Source organism: Scatophagus argus, chromosome 15, assembly GCF_020382885.2.
Source record: "Scatophagus argus isolate fScaArg1 chromosome 15, fScaArg1.pri, whole genome shotgun sequence".
NCBI classification, from domain to species: Eukaryota; Metazoa; Chordata; class Actinopteri; family Scatophagidae; genus Scatophagus; species Scatophagus argus.
The window spans coordinates 12,947,806-12,970,611 of record NC_058507.1 but is presented as its reverse complement, the minus strand read 5'-3'; the positions used below and the strand labels follow the sequence as shown (position 1 = coordinate 12,970,611).

Genomic DNA, 22,806 nt, shown 5'->3' with positions numbered 1-22,806 from the left:
AACCTGGCATAAATATACATTTAAGGAAACAATCCCCCAGGGTATTCAATCCATGTCCATTTATCAGGAAAAGAAGATTAAAATGGTTATCACTGTACCATTTGGTCGTTGTCTTTGTCTGGCCAAGCTGGGATGGTGTTGGCCCTGCTCTCTGCCAACAGTCTTTGCTGGACTCGCTGCAGGTATGAGGAAAAGGCCACCCGAGCCTGCACTTTACTGGAGATAGAGAGAGGAAAATAATCAAGAAGTGCCCAAGTAAAGCAATGGAGAAGGAAAAAGACAACAATAGCTGATGATAAACCATTTGGTCCTCTGCTAGTTTTTTTTCAATCTGTCAGTAATATAAAGACTATTCAGTTGCACTGGAATTTTGAGATACAGCTGTTACAACAGACAGAACAAGCGATTATGCTCATTCCAGTTGCTGACATATCATCCAGAAAAGGAGAGATACAACAACAGGTATGTATCACTTTCAGCCAAAAGTTGTTGAAACACATTGTATCTTATTCTGTAACGCTTTCAGAATGATAAACTGTCTTTGTGGCTCAGGTGAACCTGGAAAGAGTACCAAAATGTTTTGGGAAATGCTGTCAAACACAAACAATGATATGTTGTACTATAATTTCCCTGCTTCATGCACAGTCCTGGCAAGTGCTGAGGAATTTCTACAAAGTCAGACTTGTTAATGTAATTCCTCCTACAATTATAATTTCAGTCACACTCTCTAAAATCAACATCAGTGTTTGATGCACTGAGGTATACCTTAATTTAAATTAAAGAATATAATATGACACATATACACCATGACTTCTTCACTGTTACATTGTGGTAGCTACAGTCGAGCTGTAGCTACCACAGAACAGGTTAGAATTTGTTATTTATTTATTCAAGATCCTTCATGATCATATTTGCTTCTGACAAAACTCTTGGTTCTTTCATCTGCACTAGCTCAAAACTATGCCCTTTGAGAAACCACCAGGCTTAACGCTTTCAGTGTTTTTACCAAAAGCACAAAAAAATAGCCAATACAATCAACTAATTGTTAGGAAAATAATGATGTTGTGGGGGACTTTCTGCAGTTATTGACAACAGCAATAAGAAAGAAAGGGAGTCATAGGCGGTGAGCCACACTTTACATGTATTTTGACTGTGCAGTGACATAGGTACACTGGTCAAAACATAACCAATATAAAGTAATTAGTTTGTTGCGTATTTCTCCTTACAAAACTGGGCAAGAGAGAATAAGAGTAAGTAAAACACAGTAAGGGGGAAGGATGAGAGCAGCAGCCACATTTGAGACTGACCTGAGTTCCCACCCCTGCTGAAGGATGTTGAGCAGGTTGACTCTGGGCCTGGCACAGTGCATGGCTGCCTCTGAGCTGGACAGAGTCTCAACCTGGCAGCTCCCCAGTGGTGTGGCCACTTGTTTTCCTAGCTCTGCTACCAAAGCCCTGTGTGAGACTGGCCCGAAAACCTGCTTCACCTCCTCTCTTTCCTCCTGAGCACACTCCTCTCCCTTCTGACCGCCGCTTGCAGTCGAGGAGGTCTTGGATTCCTTCCCTGGGGTATGCAGCATTACAAGGACAGATAAATGTCAGTTGCATCACTGGCATTTTGGATAAAATACACACTTAGACTCAAAATAGGGTTTTTATTGTTGCTGCAATGAAATGAACTCATTCACAGTCATATTTGGCCAACCTTTCTGTGACACAGGGGAGTTATTTATTGGAAACAAAAGTGCATTAGCATGTAATGTTGTCCCACTTAGCTGCACTATCCTCAGTTTTAACAGAAAGCAGTTGTCTGAATTGAGGCAGAAAACATCAGGCCTACCCAATTTCTTCTTCCCCTCCGCAGAGCGATGAGTCAGGTGGCGCTGTCTCCTCTTACGTGCCTCCAGAGACAGCAGCTTCCTCTCGTACTGGACAGCGTGACAAGCGTGGACGGCGTCCACCTGCAGCTGCACATTCCCGTTCACATTCCTGAGAGACAGAACAAGACATGTCAACACTAGAGTAAGAACAACAGCCATAATGATTTATATGTGTAGAATCAACAATTACAAAGCACAACAAAAGTTATAAATTTCAACATTAAGTCAAGCCAGTTCTGAGAAAGATTAGTGTGGCTGAGTAGCCTGTCCAGACATTGAGACAAGTGACAGTGATGGTCCAAAGGAAAGAGGATAAATGGAATAACAGCAATAATGTAATAATAACAGCAACTGAGGTCTTGCAGCAACAACCATCTCCCTAATCTTGCTACCTAATGAATATGGAAAAATAACTGACAGGCTTAGTTGGGGACCAAATCTCCAGATGATATTGTGCAATAGTCAGAGCTGTGGTTCAAACTTGAAAGTTCATACTGATTCATCATCATAAATGCACACTCTATTACAATAACAAAAATGTGGCAAAATAAAGAGACACAGTTCTTCTGTAACCATCTCTCCCCTCCTGACACCAAAATGGGTGCTGCATTGCCACAATCAAATTGGGCGCGCACTGGAAAAGCTGACTGTGCGACATCCTTCCAGCACTTCTCACCTATCCTATCGAAGGACCAAACAAACGGCACGTTGGAGAATCCAAGCACTTCCACAAACTGATGGAGAGACTCCCAACCACAATGGAAATGCTTACCTTCCATGGAAAAGTCTGTTTGCCAGCATGTAGTTCATTGATGTCTTGGACTCCAGATATCCACTGAGAGAAGAAGATAATAAGCAAATTACAATAATCATAAAGGCAGAAGCCCCAATGAGCCTCGACCTCATTATTTGTGGCAAATGTGTTAAAATGAGGATTTTGTGATATGGTTTCTCTGGAAACATTCACTATTAAATGCACCAATCATTTCCCAGAGCGCTCTATAATTTTAAAAATTTTAAAAATGCCACAAAATCCCTACAGCTAAGAGAGCTATGGATCTAATCAAGCAACAAATCCTCATATAGGAATATGAATTGTAAGCACAAAAACAGATTTCCTCTCTAACACTGTTTTCGATGCCAGTTTAACATACAATCACCATGGGGTAATAGCCTTTCTTGGAACATAATACACATAGTTCAACAATACTGACTCTGTAGCTACACCTTAGTCTGGTGCTTCAATTAGCAACAAGTCAAGTGGAGTCGTATGGTCTGGCTTGGATTCATTTAGCCTAAATGCCTCATTTGAAGACAGTATGAATAATGAGTAATTATAAACACCCCTTGGGGATTACTAGTGATCTGTCTGTTCCTTCTTGGCTCAGCTTACCCATAGAGCTCCCATGTTTCTGCTGTGGGGAAGATCCTGATGAAGCCTCCTCGTCTCTCATACTCCTCTTTTATCCTCCTCAGCACTTTGATCTATTTGAGTGAAAGAAAATAAAAGACATATTCTGAAGGAGTTTGTGTAATTTCAGGTTCCCATAACGTCGTAATTAAACAAAACCACACTTCATGTCACACACTACCTTTGTTAAGACCTTACCTCCTCAGCAGTCAGGCTCAGAGTGCTGTCTCCTTGGCCTTGTTTAGGCCCTGGCTTTTCTTTCGACCCGTCCGTTTCAGAGTTACTGGCTGATGCTGGCCTCTGCCGCTGCAGGGGGGAAGAGTAGAGAAAGCATTACTTGAAACAAACACCAATCATGTAGTGGCATTCCTCTTTCCAACATAAATACTTGCTAATGTTAAAAATAATCGTGTTCTTTAATTTTTATTATTAATTCAAGAATGCTCAAAGGTTGTAAGGATAGCTGCATGCAGCTGTTTGGTTAAGAAAACACTCACAAACAACCCACAGAAACATAATTCTCATTTATAAATGGAAATTGCGAAACCTACACCTTGATATTGTCTCTCATCTTCTCCCTGTCATATAAAAATAAGATTTTTATTATGCACTGGCACTCCTGGCTGCCGACTGGCTGCAATGCTCTACCAGGCTGTGATTGAAAACTTTGGCATGCGGGTTGAAACTTGGGCCAGACAGCGGGGCCACAACCCCACAGGATCACATGCAGAATTTGTCATCTAAATAGTGGGGGATTACATTTAATTTGTCAGGCGCGGCTGGGGGGGATACAGATGAAGCCAAAAAGTGACAAGGCATAATCCTTCAGAAAAAGACTGAACTGTTGCCCCTAATCAGAGTAAAAGGAGAGGACAGCTTCTCTGAAGGCCCCTGGTGTTTTTCAGCAGCCCTTGTGACAGCCCTGGTTTAGTATCAGTCTGAGTAACTTAGGCTCTGTACAACAAAGTTTCTGGGTTTTGGGTCAAGTGGTGCATTGCAGCATTTAAAGCACTTACTTAGTGAGGCCACTTCGCTAATGTAATGAGAATTCTATTAAATATGGCATTAGGAATCAATACAAGCTGTCTGCCACTATGAAGAATAGAAAGCCACATAATGAAATAAGCAAAAAGCAGGGAGCAATTTCTTACCGGTAATGTAACAGGCATCAGAGAATTGCAAAAAAAGGGACAAGGCAAAAGAAGATTAATATGTCTGAGTCAGAGAAAAACTCACCACTCTGCTGTGTGCAGTGGCTGTTGGTGCAGAAAGAGGTTTCTAAGAAGCAATGGGTGAAGGCAGTGAGTTGTGGGTGAGCATCAGTCGTATACAGACAGAAAGAACACTACATGAACATGCAACAATGAAACATTGTTAGTGTATGTCTAAACAGACCCTTTACACAATATAAGGTGGAGCAGAAATCTGTCTGATTTAGTAATCTCCCTACAGCAGGTTCTGTGCCAAATAAGGGTGCAGTAGTCGAGTGGAGGGAGCCAAGTGCATTAGCTGTTGTGGCATCATTAGGCAACAAGGTCTAGAGAGAGCATTAGTCACTTGATTAGAAATGATAAAACAATAAGCCACAGAGTGCAGCATGCACAAACTGATGTCACTCAAACTCTGTGATTACATTAGCAGTTGTTTTGCATTACAGTGAATTTTCCATGAGGGTAAGAAAAGAGCTCAATGGCAGTGGCAGGAATGTACTGTAAGCAACAGAGGGATGTTTCACAAGGAAGGGTGAATGAGTGCAACGCAGCTCTTTGGCTCTTTACTCTGTGTGTGTGTGTGCATGTGTGCGTGTGTGTGTGTGTGTGTGAGCATCCAGTACCTGTGTTCTTTGAGCTGCTTGGTGCTTGAGGCCAGGGTCCAGGGTGACTCGGTCAGAGCGTGGGTGTCTCGACAGGGGGTCCTGACACACAAAGCCTGCAGGGAAACAAAAGAGCCATAAAGAGGTATATCAGTGATATCAGAACTTAAATATGTTACTCATTCCCATGATCTTCATACATTGCATCAGAGTTTCAGAGTCAGTGCACCAATATTTTTTTTAACAATATCATGCTAAATCAAAGACATACTTGCTTCCAGAAATTTCTGGTCAGGAAAGGAAAAGAAACATGTTTTGATGTATCAGCACACTGTTGCCCAATATGACCACAGAAATAATTTGGCATTTTGGAAAACATGCTCATTTGCTTTCTTGTTAGTAGATGACAGAATCAATATTACTTTCATATCTGACTTATTAATGTAAAGTCACAGCCAACAGCTAGATAGCTTAGCTTAGCATAAAGACTGGAAACAATGGGAAACAGCTAGCCTAGATCTGCACAAAGGTAAATAAATCTGCCTACCAGAACCTATAAAGCTCACTAATTAACATGTAATGTCTTTGTTTGTACAAAAACCAAAGTATAAAAACAACAATACAATGTTTTATAGAGGATTACGTGTTGGACTATTTCTTTACTCTGAGCAGTTGCCACACAACCAGCAGAGACTCTGGGAATTTACAGCTCGTATGCCTCATAAAATGACAGATTGTCGTTTGAGAACTTTGGTTTTTGTACACATAAGACAAGTAAAACAGATAAAATGTGTTCCTCACAGACAGAGGCAGGCTAGCCACTGTCCCTTGTTTCTTTAGGCTAAACTAAGCAAACAGGCTGCTGGCTCACATATGCTTGAAAGCTAAATTTTAAAAATGTTGAACTATTCCTTTTTGATTTTTTAGTCAAGAGAGGAAGACAATTTTCCTTACAGTGATACTCTACTGCGGATTTATGCAACTAAACACTTACATTTTAGCAGCAGTTGACAGGGTGGCAAAGTTAACCATTTCCCACTAAGATGGTCCCACACAGTCATTTAAATTTAAATCAGTGATCTTCTGTTTATTAATTCCCACACTCACTCCAAGCTAACTAGTGTTAAAAGTGAAATGTTAAGAAAATTTGTTTATGTTGTATCTTGCAAACACTCTTGAGATGAAATAAGCCTATTGACAGCTTGGAGCCTGAAGCTATTTGTACTACCTCATCCAAGCCGTCAGGTAAGAATCAGGCCCCTACCATGCTCTTGCCTAAACACAGCAATTATTACAAACATGGGCGACACGGAGCTGACAGATACACACAGGCGGAAAATGAATGCTAATGGAATGCTGTCATTATTTACAGGTCTGGGATGGAGCCCAAGTGTTATCAGCCAACAGCGACTTAGTTTGTTTGGTACATAATAGATGTGCTATGTTTTACATGCCACTGCTCATTTTCCCCAGATCCGCAGTAACGTCTCAGTCCAAAGATAACTGGCAATTTATGACTCCACTCTTTCATTTAATGAGCCGGAGGGGAGGGGAGGGTTTCAAGCCACAGCATGGTCTAAGCTGAGACACACATGCGTGAGTGCACTCATTCTCATTCTCGTGCACATATACACACAACAGCCATTCCTTTAATATCATTAGACTGAGACCACAGACATACTTAATGGTTCGGTGCCAGCTTGTACAGATGGCTATTAATCAGTGGGCTTCATGTATCCTGTGAATGGTAATAAGGATATATCAGGGGATTAAGTGGAGTTAAATAAACAAGAGGTGTGAAAGTTAGGTTAGTATTTGTCTCTTTTTCCACGAAATGTGTACTTTTAACTCTCATCTATGAGGACGAAGACAAGCTTTTAGACTGGTAGTGGTCAGGGAATGAGATTCTCTCTGGTTCAGTCTTAAATATCACAAGATATTTTAAGCTCTTCTTCTGTGTGAGGACTCAATAATTAACTGTTGTATAAACAGTGTTTATCTCTGCCTCGGGCCAGACATTTCTTTATTTCTTCATGCTAAAGTTTGCCTTATTTTGACATGTTGGATCCAGTTTCTCTAGAAAGCTTAATGACTACAAAATAATTAAGGCCTCTGTTGGCAATTCTGTCTGCAAGTTATTTAATTAATTTCATTTTAATTAATGAAACCCTGTTGTTTATTCACTCAATACTGGAGTTCCCATTCTGAGGCCGCACAGCTATTTTCTGCAGCTTGCACAAACTCAATGAGTGGAATGTAGGAAAACATTAAGCATTAAACAATAGACAACTGTCTCCACCTGCTTGAAACCTGCTGGTTAAAAGAAAGGCCAACTAGCATCTACATGTTTAGACTAGTGGAAAAAATACAGCATAATTACATCACTTTTCATTTTATATTAGCTTTACCAAAATCAACATCTTTACACCAATTATATAATCTTGCAATGAATAATATGTGCATTGTACCTCAAATAAAATATTATTAGCTTTCATTTAATTATTTTCAGTTATTAAGTATGAGTAATACAAAAAGTTAGCTTCAGGTACCAAGAACGTCTTGAAGTTTTTTTCCTGCCCTCTTCAGGGATTGTTATACTGCTTCATGTTGGAGTGCTGCTTATGAACTTGTCTCTTGTGGGACGCGTTTGAGACAGTCACATGGTTGATTTGTTACTGTGGATATCACAGCCTCAGAGTGGGCTTGCCACCTCACCAAAGCTTAACTTGTATATGCTCATCCTGAATTTTCATTTCACTTGTGCCTCTGCCAGGTTAAAAACCATTCAGCTTGTATAATGCTAAGAGTAATCAGCATTACACTAGCAGAACAGAGGCAGCTTGCTTATCATGCTCCAACAACCTGATCAGGCTCAGAATTTATAAAAAAAAAGAAAAAAGCTGTCTGATATAAAGTTAACTTCCATTTAAACATAAATTATCTCAGGTACACAATGAGATAACTGTGATTTTGTGTATATGTCCTATTGGTGCCAATTAATCAGCAAAACAGATAAACCGACTGACCAGCATGTTAGTTAGGAATGTAATGAATTCAGACATCCACCTATAATCAGTGAACTTATATGAACTGAATGACTATAAAGTGCAATCAAATCAAATCAAAACTTTGTGCAAGACATTTTTTGTCAGCGTGCACTCACCCACAAGTGAAAACATGTCCGCAATCATGCTGGCCTTTATCTTTAGATCCAAGGGTGCATCACTGTAAATAAGTTGATTTTAAACAAAGAAGGAAAAGATGAAAATTATAACAGAGGCACGCATAGAGAAGAGCAAGCTGAGTCATTAGCATATACAGAAGATACTGGTTTGTAGGAAAAACAACATTTGGGCTACATTAGGGTATGTTTTCACAAACAAAATGTGACCGCCATTTACTTCAATGTGGGATCATTACGAACCTCTTTTTGGTTACAAATTCAAATAATATTTGTTTGAGCTGCATTGGTAAAAAATACAACAAACAAAATAAAGATTAAAATCAGTGAGACAGTGTCACTCACCAAGCCAGGGAGGGCGAAAGGTTCACCTCTAACAACCATGGTTTGAGGTTGGCGTCAATCAGCACATCAAAACCATAAAGCTCTGCAGAGGGAAACACAAAATGAGTCAGGGGCTTTTCATCACAGACTGGGAAGTAAGCAGAGGGAAGCAGAATTAAAAACCTCTGAGATCTGCTCACTGAAAATTAAGGATGAAGGCTATCAAAGTCACAAGAGTTTTATCACAGCCCTGTTACGTGGCATTTGGCAGCATAGCCTACGCCGTTCTGCAACTGATTACATGCATGTTATGTACCCGATCACAAAAGCCTGCTACTGAGGGATTAGCTCAGTTACATTAACTGTGTACACACACGTAACATCTGTCATGAAGTTGCTTACAGAACATGGTTGATCAAAAACATGCTGTGGCTGTGAATATTTTCATACATACAGGGAATAATTTCCTCATGACAGGGAAGGTTATGCAGTCTCCATATTGCCACTACATATAAACGAGAAGGACGGTACTTCAATGGGTACCTAAGAAAACTTCAATCCCATCCTAAAGTTAGTATCTTGTCCAACTGGAGAGAGAAAATACAAGCACCAGAAGTACAAAGCTGGACATGTGACAGTGTGTTCCAATTGGAAAAGCCTTAAGCTATATATCGTATATATTTAACTCCAGTAATAGCTTAGCACTGAGTGACACAAGAAATGCCTTTTACAAAGTGGTCAGAAAGTTCCCTGTGTAAAAATTTACCCAATCTATCCTAATTTTCCCTTCGTTTCACTGAATGATAGATGGCTGACTGTGACAGAGTTGGCCTACGCGCCCTATGAAAGCCCTCACTCTGCTCTGGGGAGTGTCACCCTATAAGCCAACGACCCGCCGGCGTGCAGGGAAACCACAGTATTTTACAGGGATAGGGCAAAGCCCAGCCATGGAGCCAGAAGAAAAAATCCTTCTAATGGCACTTCAAAAGAAAAGACTGTGTTGAGAACAGGCCAGGGGGGTTGGGGGTTTCAAAGCTGCCATAAGCAGCACTGTTTGTTCAGGCATCTCAGGTCAGTGCCAGTGTTAAGCATACAAAAGCCAGCATGACAGCGAGTAATGGCTTGATTTGGTTGAAGGATGGTAGGCTGGGCACCTCTAGTTCAACAGGATGAATTTATTAGGTTGTACATTACTTATTGCAGTTAAAAAAAAATCTCCACCATTGCCTGATAAAGATCTCTGTTAGATCACAACTTTGCTTTGATAAAATTAATTCATCACATGCGTGTGGGTCTTTTGTCAAACCTTGAAATATTCAATATAATGTGGTAGAATATTAATAATAGAATATTAACAAGCAGATAATCACATAGTTTTAGGTTAGACATAGATAGCACAGTGAGCTATCCCAAGTCCCAGGTCATATGCAACCACCCATCCAGGTGCTATACCCCTTACCCGTCAGGGTCGCCGGGGGGCTGTAGCCTATCCCGGCTGACTACGGGCGAGAGGCACCCTGGACTGGTCACCAGTCAATCGCAGTGCTGACAAACAAAGACAGACAACCACACACTCACACCTGAGGGCAATGTAGAGTGGCCAATTAACCTAATGTGCATGTTTTTGGGATTGTGGGAGGAAGCCGGAGTACTCAGAGAAAACCCACGCAAGCACAGGGAGAACATGCAAACTTCACACAGAAGGGCTGTGTTTCAAACGTGACGGGATTCAAACCTGGAACCCTCTTGCTGCGAGGTGACAGTGCTAACCACACACAAGATGAGGAGTAACACAGTTAAATGATGATGTTGAAAGGGTTATCTCAGCTTGGATTTGGAGACCTATAATAGATAACCCATGTTACAAAATGGGGGCACAGAGTTCGAGAGACAGGGGAGTTTACCAGACAGGGAGACTCCAACAAAAGGTGCTATCGAATGGCATTAAAGGAAAAGTAGGATCCGGGGTTTTTCCAGACTGCTCCCAAGTTTAACACTAAATCACTGGAGTACCCCTTTAAGATTAACAATTGAAATCAACTGAAAACATAAAATTATGTTTTTTCTTTCTTGTTATCTTTATTAAAACAGAGAAAATCCCCACTGGATTTTGTTCATTGGGCTGTATTACATGGGTCAGAAGCTTAAAATACACCAGCATCATGAGGTCCAAACTGGTGTATTTTCATGATGGAACTGAACAAAGTCTGCCATAGATCCCCGAGCCAAGACTTGCAACTGAATCTGCTACTGCCATCTTTAACTTCTATAACTTCTGAGAACAGAGTGGACCCCCACTGCTAAACAGTGCTCACTTAAGCAGAGCACTAGGATTTTATTTTCCACTTGCAGGATTATCCCATCCCATCTACTTTTGTATAAAAACACACACACACACACAGATCGAAACTAAAAGAGAGATGGAGAAAGTGTGTGTGTCATAAAACATTACGCATTAGTCTTAGGGAACAGAGAGCGGGGTTTGAGTCTGCAGTGTCTCACCAGTGGCACCACAACAACAGAGGAAAATAGGGAGGTGTTTCACCACCTCACCAGCACCCGACAAGCAGACTCCATGTGCCGCGCATTTTCCCCCAATTAGGAGCAGACGCCGCTCCTGCCTCATGAGCCTGCCGAGCCGCTCGCTGCTAGACACGTTTGTTCTGAGGCTCGACCGCTGCCGGGGGCGCGCAGTTAAATGTGCCCGCAGAGAGCCCACAACAAGCATCACAGACAAGGAGACGAGAGGCAGCGAACATCCACATCACACCCATTAAAGAGGGAGGGAGAGAAAAAATGTGACAGAGAAAAGGGATGATGAAGAGCATTTTTTTTTATGTTATTGGAAGGGCGCTGCTGGAAACTTCACCACAAGAGACAAACGCCCAAAAACAATGATCTCCCCACCCTGGCCATGCAGCCTGCTGGCCCACAACAACAACGGCAAAGATAAAGTATTTCCTTTATGTGTGTTTTCTCCATAGGCGAGGACAATTGAATTACTCTTGCATCATTCTGAGATAAATTATCACTGCTGAGCTGTTTCTCTGCTGTTGTAGGGAGCACTGCTTGGAGCCACAAGCATGAAAACACTCTGAGGACAACAAATTAAAGTTACAGTTAACACTCTATAACCTCATTATGACAGAAGGGCCCAAATCATTAATCATTCTTAAACGGATTTTAAATTATGCAGCGGCCATACTGTCATCATACGCATACCAACACTGTGCTGCAGTGAAGTGTGGGAGTATCTGACAAATGTAAAACAGGGAGAGTTGGTTCACAGACGGGGGATCCAACCACACTCAGCACTTAATGAGGGACGTTCAGTGGAACACAGGACCAGTAAGTGGAATGTTTTGTGTGTAATAAAATAGGCCTTTGGCTTGGCTAATCAGATCTTAGTCAAAACATCTCGTAATCAGCATCCCTCAGCAAAAAAGCCTGTCCATTAATCACACGGCAGCGGTAAGGAGCTGCATGGGTGGCATTTTCTCCCCACACACACACACACACACACACACATCTCTCTTACCAATGTAAAAACGAAAAATCTGTTGTTTTTATTTCTTCCCACATGAGACATTAAGGAGCTATAAAAAGATTTTGTTACTGTATGCCCATTTAGACACGGATGTGCAATTTGAGAAAAGGGAAGAAATCCCATTTGAAAACAATAAACATTGTATTAAAGCCATTAATAGACATTAAAATGGCAGGGAACAATTTGCAGTAAATTAAGATTATAATGTGCTTTATGATCTTGCATGGCTCCCTTCCAGACAAACCAGAGAGCGTATAAAACAATGGCTGCTTTTATCAGCTCATTCACTGCCCCAACACGCATGTATTCTCTGCCCTGCATTCTGATGCTTTAGCTGTTTACTATAACATGCAGCTGCCAAGTTCCAGGATGAATGCCAGGAGTACCACAGGTTGCAGGAGGAGTGGGACAGTAGTAAAGATATGTGCAGGAAAAGGAGAAAGGGAGCTGAAGCTGACAACAGCTGACTGAACATGACTCCTTTGTGGTTTGGGTGGGTTTTATTTTTAGAGACAAGAAAAAGATATGAGACTGGACTCCCTAAAGCTTAGACAGACCTGTGTGTTTGTAAAACACATGCTTCACACTGGTTCCTACATGTTTCTGCATTCATACTGTCCACACACACTCATAGGGAGATTGCATGCAACATGACCAGACTGCGAGAGACAGAGAGAGGATGAGGGTGGTCCTCTGGAACCGTCAATGTCTCTCTTTGGAAACTTAATCCTGTAGACAGACTGTGAATGCTGTAATTAACCTGCTTGGGGGCATCTGAAGACAACAAAATTACACTAAATTCAAAAGTAAACTGATATGGCTGGAACACCGTAATGGGCATGTTCATAGCAGACCACAGTGTATTATGTATCTTAGTAAAAGGTGTAAAACCTAATTGCTTTTGTACTACACAATGACGTTACCTACAGGGCTCTATAGGCTTATGTATAAAGTTTCAGCATTGTTCAGCAGACATTAATGTTATCAACCTTAAGGCTAAAAGTCATTATTACGCTGTATCATTTCAAATCCAATGTGGGCTGTGCCGAGCCAAAAAAAAAAAAAAAAAAATCACAAAAGATGGCACTAGTGTAATGTCATCTGGAGGCTTTCTCTACATTTTTAGATTTAAATACTTAATATTTATTATTGTGGTTTAAGACCACAAAGTTGTCTTTATATGTGCTGATGTAAAACGCAGTATGTAAATTTACATGGTGTCACTGAAAGTCCATAAAGCATTTTCTCCATTTGGATACGGCAAATATTACCTGAAGGAGTGGATGAATGAGAATAAGAGCGAAACTGTTGTTTTCCATTTCTGAATTTCACTACCATACATTGTGAAAAGATATATATCATCAGGCTGTTCATTCATGTCTTTGAGGTGTATGTGAGAGCCAGGTTGGAGCTTGGTAAGCCACATTTCCCTGTAAATACCTGCATGGTCACCATTCACACCCTGGTCAAAAGTTGTTTTTCAACCTGGCAGTGATGCTCAGGGTGCAGATAGCATCTTTATGCAGGCGATTGTCTGATGGTGTGAATGCACTCCAAACAACCACCAACTGGGGGAGGCGGTTATTATGTCTACAGAAGCATGTGACAACTGCAGAAAGCCCTTCATTTTTCTAACATGTGAGAGGTGAAAGAGAGTGTGAGCAGGAGATGGAGAATTATAAACAAACAGAAACAGTGAGACAAGAGGAAAAAGAGAGTGAAAAAGAGACAGCGGTGCTGAGGGAGGCTTGGCTGATGTGCTGCCTTTCAAACCCCAAATCTCAGAGAGACTGCCAGACAGAGAGAGAGAGCGCAGACAATTAGTGCCAACACTAACACGGGTAATGGCTCCAAAATGGAGTTCACACGAGCCCGCTGCTAGGCAGGAGCAGCCAAGAAAACAGTCAGCCTAAATCAGGCAGACCTGAATGGCAACAGAGAGGAGGAAGCAAATTCCTGCTTCAGTCAATAGGCCCTCCACAACCCGGCAGCCAGTCAAAGGGCAGCAACAGGCAGGAAGGCTCCACACTGAGGAATGACTGTCTACAACCTCAGCTCAGCTCAGTGGAGAAATAGTATAGAGGAACTGCCGGACAATGAATATGAAACTGAAAGGAAATGTGAGGGGTGTGGGAGAGAGTGTGACCTAGTGTGTGTTTGTATCTGCACTGTGAGCAAAAAAAAAAAAAAGGGAATCCAGATTTCATTCAAAGGGAATTCTGCAATTCAATTTTGTTTACTTCCTACAGGATCAAAAACATCTAAAGCAGAATATGAAATGATTACCAAAGCAGTTTGTCTTATGGGGCACAAACATCTTGCAGGCGGTGGCTATCTGTTGTTCAGCACTCAGTACAGCTTTGATGATGAGGTCCTCCACCTGTCTCATCAGCACTGGAATTGACAGAATTAAGAGATGATTTTCTACCTAGAGTTTTTCCTAGAATCTGAAGGAAAAAAAACTGAGCAGGGGTTTACAAATGCAGCAGCAAACTGGGTCAATTTTACTTTTTTACCTCTGCCTAGACATTATAAAAAAGGACAATGATGAGAGGATGCGGACGTGAAGAAAACGAAGGGTCTACTCACATGTGGTGTCCTTCCCCTCCTGCTTCAAATACCTCAACACTGCACTCATACTCCACTTGTTCCCATAATCCTCAACTTCAGGGTCATCGCAGCTGAAAAGGATGAAATACGCTCAAAACATTCATCTACAACAAAAGGATGAGTCAGTCTAGTTTCCCATAGCAGCTCAACATTCAGTGAATCGTCATTACCCAGAAAAGTTACCTGACATAATCGCTGCTCTTTTTGTTCACACTGTAGTTAGTGAGATGCATGAATGTGTTCTTTATGTTCTTTGAAGTCCGGTCATACTTGACTGTGGCAAATCTGTAGACAGATGGCGTTTATTTGTACAAGAAAAAGAAAACTTAACTTGCCTTCCAACAGTATCACTACATATCTTTCTGCCATAATGATTACATTCATGCAGCTGACATTTGACTGAATGATAGGGGCACTTGGGAGAGAGATTAGTTTCTGGCTGTGTTTAAGAGGAGTGGATGCCACATGTGCAATAATGAGAATTCCTTGGCACGCACTGTGTACCTGAATACCAACAAAACCCAAAGGAATGTCAAGAGATAAAAGTGGGATTCAGAATTTGGCCATGATTTATTGCTCCCACATTATAATCAAGCCAGCAAACAAGAGGGTGGTGGCACTTTGTTTCCAACATGTGCCCCTATCAGGCCGAACTGAGGAGACAGTCGTCCCATAAATAATCTACCTCCTCCTGACCCACCTGTGCCACTTTTATCTTGGATTAATAAATTATTCTCGCTCTAAATATCAACATCCAATAAATACAGTGCAATTACACTTTGAGGCAATCAGCGGCATTTGATGAGCACATCCTGCAAATGGAACAATAGGGAGCTTTGTTTCAGAGTCCTCACTGCACAGCGGCTGGTCTGAAAAGAAAGGCCGCCCTCTTCTGGGCGCTGAGTGAATATCAGTAGATGTCCCTCAAAACAGACAGCGCCTACATTGTAACACTGAAAAACTGCCTAAAAGGGACGGTTCACCCAAAAATCAAAAATACATGTTTTTCCTCTTACTGTAGTACTATTTATCAATCTAGATAGTTTTGGTATGAGATAAAAGAGCTGTGTTGATACTGCAGTGTCAGGTAACCACTGTCATTACAATGTCACAAACAATGGAACAACCCCGACACAGCTCACCTCGCCAGGCCCTCCTCATACACATAGATGAGGAGTGGATCGTATGACGTTACCAACACATACAACCGCACATCAAACTTGAACTCTGTAGAAAAAGAACAAAACATTAGGGTAATCCACAGAGATTACGCAGCGTGCCGAAACAGTGCTTACAAATTAAGGTGAAACAATTACGTGACACAGACGAACTTACCATCTATCAATAGTGGGTTACTGATATAGCGAGACACCAAGATGTTTTCATCCATCGAAATCTGATTTGGCTGCAGATGACACACAGATGCAAACACTTTCAGTGGGACAAGTGGGACTTGAACAGAATCTCAAACATCTCTCAGCATGAATGAAAAAGTGTGAATAGCATTTCCATGCCAAATGTACGGTTTCTTGTATTTCACAACACCCAGCCATACATTCATTCATATCAGCTTTTAATACTGAATTCCAAGTAGATGAAGTGACGCTGCTGTTAACCATTAACATCAAAGAATCATCAGACCAAGAAAAGTTGGAGACCGCAGTGACACTGGCCATAGCGGGTCAATGTTAAATAACAGCCTATAAAAACACAATCTGGTGGTGGGAGATGGGTCATTTATGAGGTTGAAATGTGTTGCAGGTGGAGCAGTTGAGAAGAAATGGGATGGGGGATGGGGGATGGGGGAGGAGGGGGGTAACCTCAGTGCTGGCTACAGTTCAGAGAAAACCTGAACCAAAAAAATGAACGTATTTCTTTCTTCTCTCCAAATATCACTCTGACATTCTTTCCACTGTTTCATAAAAATGCCTGAGAAGAAGAAGAATCGTGCATATGTTTTCCAAGAGTGAGAACCTTGTTGAGCTACTCCAAAAGCCAGGGCCTTGAAAGGGTGTTATTTACTCCACACTTAATGTCTGAAACGTTGGTTGATACTTATTTCAAAGACAGCTGTATCTGTTCACCCCCTCCTCCCACCCACCCACTCACACGCACACAAATAACATCTGGCCGACTGATTGTTTCGGTTCACACAGTATTTTTTGCTGTTTTTTTTTTAGCTAAGTATGCTTAAGATTAACTCCCACTAGGTTTGACATTAATGTGAATCTGTGTTAATGCATGAATCAGAGGGAACATTTCACACACAAACAAAAAAGCTGATTGGCTGTTTCCCCCTGTTTCCAGCCTGTACTAACCTAACATCTGCTGGCTGTGGCTTCAAAGTTATTCTGCCGACATGCGAGGGGTATCAATTCTCTCATCTCACTTTCAGTAAAGAAGCAAATATGCTCATTTTCCAAAATGTCAAACTATTCCTTTGACACACACTTTTATTAATCCAGATCTGACATGCAAAGTAGTGCTTACGATCCATAAACCGTAACAAACAAAAAGCATGTAAAAAAAAAAAAAACAGACATGATTATTAAGTTCACTGATTATCCCATCCACATAAATGCAAGTTGGTCCATTCAATCCAACCAGAAACTCAGGTTTATTTTGGATCACTGCATCAGTCTGAATGGGGTAATAGAGCAGCCATTGGTTTTGTCATCTAAAATTTTTATGATTAATTTATTACTAATTGTCAAAAGTCAATTTTCTTCAAAAAGCCAGCCAGATTCCGATATAGGAGGATTTGCTGCTTTACACTGTTGGGGTAAACAGTAACAGCAACATTGCAATGTTTAATTATGTTGATCACACCCATGATATTTAGTTTTTACTACTTTCTGATGTTTTATATACCCAACAACAACAACAAAAAGGTTGAGAAAATCACTGCATTAGAGGGTGATGACTCGTGGGCAGAATCACTCACATTGCTGACCAAGTAGATGCCTCGCCCTCTTGAAGATGCGACAGGTTTAATAATCCATGGGCCTTTGTCCTTGGTGAAACAATCTGATATTGAGCCAGGAAAGACAGGAAGAAAAGTGTATAAAGTTTAAAACGGCTGTAAACTTATCACGAAGAGAGGTCTGTTTTGACAAACAGGATCAGGTGTCTTACTGCAGAACTCCTGGTACTCAGAGGGAAGCACAAAAGTCTGGGGAACAATGTGGAAGTTTTTGAAGCCGTGAGTCTGCTGCATTCGCTGGATGTTCTTATACAGGCGGTCTTTGCGCGTCAATTCATATGACCTGGAAATGAGCACAGTCTCCAGTTTTATTATGCTCCAGCACTCCTCTGTTACATCTTCAACACTGATAGGACAAAAATAAATGCAATAGATCGCACTGTGCCTGACAGCGTGATTCATTTCATGTTTCAGAGAGGCACCGGTCCAAACTAAATGCTTTGCAGTGGAAGCCAACAAACACACTGTTTGGACTGATGGGCTTAGAACAGATATTTATACCACAGAAAACAGTGGCAATACACTCATACATTTGAGCATCACATTATACCTGGGAAAGTGGTTGACCTTCTGAAAGTCTTGAAGGCTGCGTAGTATGTAAGGCTTGAGGTGAGATCCTGTCCACATGAGGTTAAAATCATTACTGTTTGGGTGAACCTAAAAAAGAAACAGACAGAATAACTGACTCCAGTTTAAAAGATGGATCAAAGCATTTAGAGCCAGTACACACAGAGCAGATGATCTTTGCAAAGAGGTCATTAAAAAGAGTAAAAACCAAGTACAGTCACTGTTCTTCATACTGAATATGCTCTGCAGAGTTTCCAGTCACCCAACAGCAGTATTATATTCTGATGTCCATCACATATGACAGCTCGGCTAAAATAAATCTAGGAAGCAGATCACACACTCTCCCACTAACCTGGAAAAATACAGCATGCTCTTTAGAAATTATCTCAAAAGGAAGGCCAACTTGCAGATTTTCATCACCATTACATTACTGTATCTGTTTTGTTTTGTTTTATTCCAACAGTTCATTAGGAGGCAGAGTTCACATGGCCTCTCGGTGTCTAGGGGAGAGCCAGATGTTTGTAATAAAGGCCTATTAAATTTTGGCCCTGTCGTGGCTGCGGTAGACACTCGTCTGCCTTTGATGATGGGTTAGCGGGAGTCAAGAAGCATTGAAATGAAATAAAAAGGGAATTAATTGTAACTGCTTGGAAAGAGCAATAATGGAGATTGTGTACCCTCATGAAACAGGATTAATGTTCTCTTGAGGTCATTTATTTTTTTTCCATGGGTGCATTCTGGGGCTTTGACATCGGTATTATCAGTCAAAAGAAATAAAAACAGCCCTACTATCCCTTATCCTACACAGCAGAGAGGTACATAAATAGCACATGCAGCTAAAAAACAATGCCTTTTTACAAGATTTAGGCTAATCTTTTAAATCTGCACGATTTAGCAGAGAACATTACCTCATGGAATCCATGATTGGTGAGTATTCCCCGTACCAGGCGGCTCTCTGTGCGTACAATCTTGAAGGCCATATGATATCGTTCTGAGCAAATGAAACACATGGTACAGCAAAATAATCTTTGTGTACAACTTATTGAGGGCTCCGAATTAATTGAATTATACTTTTCATTTTCTATCTTGTAGCGTACCTCCAGTAGAGCAGATATTGACATCTTTTGAAACAGCAGCTTCAGGGAAGAACAGGAGAACCGGGATAGTCTTGCTAAGGCCACTCCATGCAATGCAGGGTTGGTCTCTGGGGGGCAAATGGTTAGAAGAACTAAAGTCACCGTTACAGGCAGATCTTCTGTCTGAGACTCACAGCACAACTGAAAATCAGATAATCTGGAGAAGTAAAAATTCCACACAGAAAAATGCAACGACATCAGAAAAATGTAACAACATCTTTCTGAATGACATCACAAAGATCAACTCCAGGGTGAAAGTCACCTGGGTAATGTGAACTAGCCTATAGGGGTATTTTACCTAATGCTGAGGGAATGTATCCTGACATAGTGTTTGTTTCAGGCAGGCAGATAGAGACAGAACCACACACAGTTTCAGGAGGTGCTGGGAAATAACAAACCCATGTGCCAGATTAACAAACACCCTTGTAAAACTGCAAAATATCTGATAGTACCAGACACAGCTTGCTTATCTGGGCCTAAAAATAAGATAAGGTAGCATGAGGATGGAGTAGAACTCAATCAGGCATGGACGGTCTTGATAAGGGGGAGAGGCATGTAAACAATTGCTGCCCCTAGATTAAGTATCCAGGTATGTCAGACAACAGCGCAGATATCTTTTCTGCTGTGGTGGCTTTGTTGCCCGTCCTTAAACAAGGTACTAGGATAATATTTATCTGTTGCTAATTTTGAACAGAAACCACCAAGGCTATTCACGTAAAATACACACCACATGTGAAAGGTCTGAGACAAAATGCCAAATTGTTGCCATCATATGTCGATTGTGTGAATTTTAGCTGGTAACACACATAAAAGGTCAGATGGAGAAAGCCACAGGGAGGCACTGCAAGCCCATCACTTGACTAGATGGACTTCTGACTAATTTGAGAGATCAAACAATACATGGTGCTTTTGCTAAAACTTTTAAAATCTGATTACTGATCTGATTACTGGACAAACAAAGGCATCAAAACTGTTACCGTGAATCCATGAATGTCTGAAACAGAATCATATTCTTTTTGCATTCATTAAACACAATAAAAAAAAGATGAGTTCAAAAAGTATTTTCAAGCCTCTCTGTGTTTCTATGCAGTCTTCATCCTGAACATGTGCAGTTTGTATGTACATCCATGTGTTTGTCTTTACGTGCTACATGCCTGTAATGCTATACTTTCTTGTCCTTTGCATTATTTAGGGTTGCCTCTTATCATAAACTTTTACATCATGTTAATGTCAACTAATGTCCACTGCCCCTAATAAAGTAATAAAAACTGCGTTCCTCAAGGTTAAAACCTAACACTGAGCAATCCAAACTAATTCAGGATTTGGAAATTAGACTAAAAACAGGTGGCCTGGTGGCTCTCACTAAGGTATGACTAAGTATAGCTTAAGAAGGAATTAGTTGGCAGAGACATAATAACGTAGACCAACTGTTGCAGCAATGATCTAAAGCGAGAAGCCCTTCTTTCTCTCATTCAATTACACTTTCATCAATTATGCAACAGGAACACTAACTGAAGACTTTATTTTGCCTAAATGTATCTTGGCATAAATTATTAAGGAGGACTCAGGATATCTTCTGTAATCCTACACAAATTACATTACTCAATGTAACAAATGACAGCAAGTTGCAAAGACAAAGATTTTGGCACAGCCCAAAAGAAAGAAAAATGTCTCTAGGGGGAATCAGAATGCTAAGAACCCTACTGACACTAATGGAGACCTCACATCCACAAGCTGCAGGGACTGTTGGAATTATCTTCCACATCTCTGTGGTTTATACGGTTTCTATTTAAAAAATGAAATGCATTAGTGTGTGTGATTAAAAAATTGAAAAAAAAAAACATAAAGTTAAAAATTAGATATTAAGAAATAGGCATAATGTAATGTACAATAACGACCATTCTGGTGTAGGATGTCCTTAATCTGCTCTAATGTCAAGGTTTGCACAGATCTGTTATTTAAAGGCTAATCAACACTGAAGTGTCTCTGGGGTGATTTTGCATTTGGATGTGTACGTCAACACCTTGTTAAAGAGGCTGTTTTGGGGAGTTCTTTCTTATTCCCATTAAGTGTTCAAGAACAGATTATAAATAGACTGTAAGCAAAAACATGTGATTTGTGATACTGGGTTAAGTAGTAAGTAAATTGACTTGAGCAAAAGCATACAACATAATCTTGACAACAGAAAAGGTAAATATTAATAGATCATTTAAATTCCGCAATTCCTCAAGGGATGATGCTAAATGCTGTTGACCACATTCGCTATTATGTGTTCTCTCAGGCCTGAAAACTTAGAGCACTTGTGATAACACTTACTCATGCTCGTCTTCTGAGGAGGATTCAGAGTCCTCCTTATCCCTGATCACAGCTGGCATCTTCACTGTTAAACTGGACGAGCTGTCCGGTGAAAGCTTCTTTGGATCAACTGTCTGGGTTTTACCATGGCATTTGTCACTTCAGGCTGCAAAAACATGTCACTGAACAGCTCAGCTCAAGTATAATCAACGCCGGTCCATGCATGCAAAATATTATATTAATAATCGTTGTCCTGAGTCTCGCTAACAAATTGTAACATTCGTACAGTCCTGTACTTCACAGTGCTTCGCATTTAGCATAGTTAGCCGAGAGCAGCTGCTTTGAAGTTCTACCTGTAACAGTAGTGGAATTAATGCTATCTTTCAATTAAAATTACAGTAGACGGACGTTAAGACTAAGTCCAGACAACCAGCGAAAAAAGCGTCAGCTAAATTAGATTTAGGTACTGACATGTTACTTTAGGCATCGGAAGCTAACTAGGTAAATTCTGCTTAGACTGAGACCGCTTAAGCAGACGTTTTTTAATGCCATACAATTACACAACAGCGTCAACTTGCCTTTTTGTCTGACAGCCCGCAGAACCATAGATATAGATCTGTGTTGCTAACTGCTAGCTAGCTGGTATCACCAGGGGCAGTTGATCATCGCGGTTAATCTTCCTGGTAACTACAACAACTGAGTAGCAACAGAGCAAGGGGCATGCGCAATCGCGCACAGTACTTCGTTGTGCTAAATTTTGAACTGCATCCAACAAATGCGGATGTTAAAGTAACCACTGACATGAAGTCATCGAGACTAACTGTCAACTGAAAAGCCCCTGTCCTCGGTGTATAATGGTAGTTGTTCTCCAACAGCACATTAGTGGAAGGATAGTCTGGAACTTGAAAAATCGGGGTCTACAAAAAACGAATAGACAGTTTAATGCGTGACTGACCATACAGTGTATTTGTGTTTGGTGTGTGTTTCGACATGATATATGTAAATGTGAACATACAAGAAAAAAAAATGTAGTTGAAATGTTAACATGTAAACTGAAATA

General features: G+C 40.9%; 1 protein-coding gene across 12 annotated transcripts in view; it reads right to left on the bottom strand.

Moving 5' to 3' along the window:
• Positions 1 to 22,758, bottom strand: part of ttll5 (tubulin tyrosine ligase-like family, member 5) — a 45,852-nt gene extending 23,094 nt beyond the window's left edge. Inside the window, exons 1-22 of one of the 12 annotated variants that reach the window (XM_046412278.1) lie at positions 22,325 to 22,757; positions 21,768 to 21,880; positions 19,413 to 19,543; positions 19,224 to 19,306; positions 18,299 to 18,405; positions 17,901 to 18,031; positions 17,710 to 17,792; positions 16,101 to 16,170; positions 15,908 to 15,992; positions 14,949 to 15,050; positions 14,745 to 14,836; positions 14,442 to 14,549; positions 8,630 to 8,711; positions 8,267 to 8,328; positions 5,125 to 5,219; positions 4,527 to 4,568; positions 3,489 to 3,596; positions 3,273 to 3,364; positions 2,652 to 2,714; positions 1,840 to 1,988; positions 1,308 to 1,563; positions 99 to 216 (exon numbers count right to left, since the gene is read on the bottom strand). In XM_046412278.1, the coding sequence (XP_046268234.1) occupies positions 99 to 216; positions 1,308 to 1,563; positions 1,840 to 1,988; positions 2,652 to 2,714; positions 3,273 to 3,364; positions 3,489 to 3,596; positions 4,527 to 4,568; positions 5,125 to 5,219; positions 8,267 to 8,328; positions 8,630 to 8,711; positions 14,442 to 14,549; positions 14,745 to 14,836; positions 14,949 to 15,050; positions 15,908 to 15,992; positions 16,101 to 16,170; positions 17,710 to 17,792; positions 17,901 to 18,031; positions 18,299 to 18,405; positions 19,224 to 19,306; positions 19,413 to 19,543; positions 21,768 to 21,826 (2,118 nt within the window). In that variant the 5' untranslated portion in view covers positions 21,827 to 21,880; positions 22,325 to 22,757. Of the gene's footprint in view, positions 1 to 98; positions 217 to 1,307; positions 1,564 to 1,839; positions 1,989 to 2,651; positions 2,715 to 3,272; positions 3,365 to 3,488; positions 3,597 to 4,526; positions 4,569 to 5,124; positions 5,220 to 8,266; positions 8,329 to 8,629; positions 8,712 to 14,441; positions 14,550 to 14,744; positions 14,837 to 14,948; positions 15,051 to 15,907; positions 15,993 to 16,100; positions 16,171 to 17,709; positions 17,793 to 17,900; positions 18,032 to 18,298; positions 18,406 to 19,223; positions 19,307 to 19,412; positions 19,544 to 21,767; positions 21,913 to 22,324 lie in introns of all 12 variants that reach the window. The other 11 variants (XM_046412279.1, XM_046412276.1, XM_046412281.1 and 8 more) reach the window with 11 other exon arrangements.
• Positions 22,759 to 22,806: the final 48 nt, after the last annotated feature.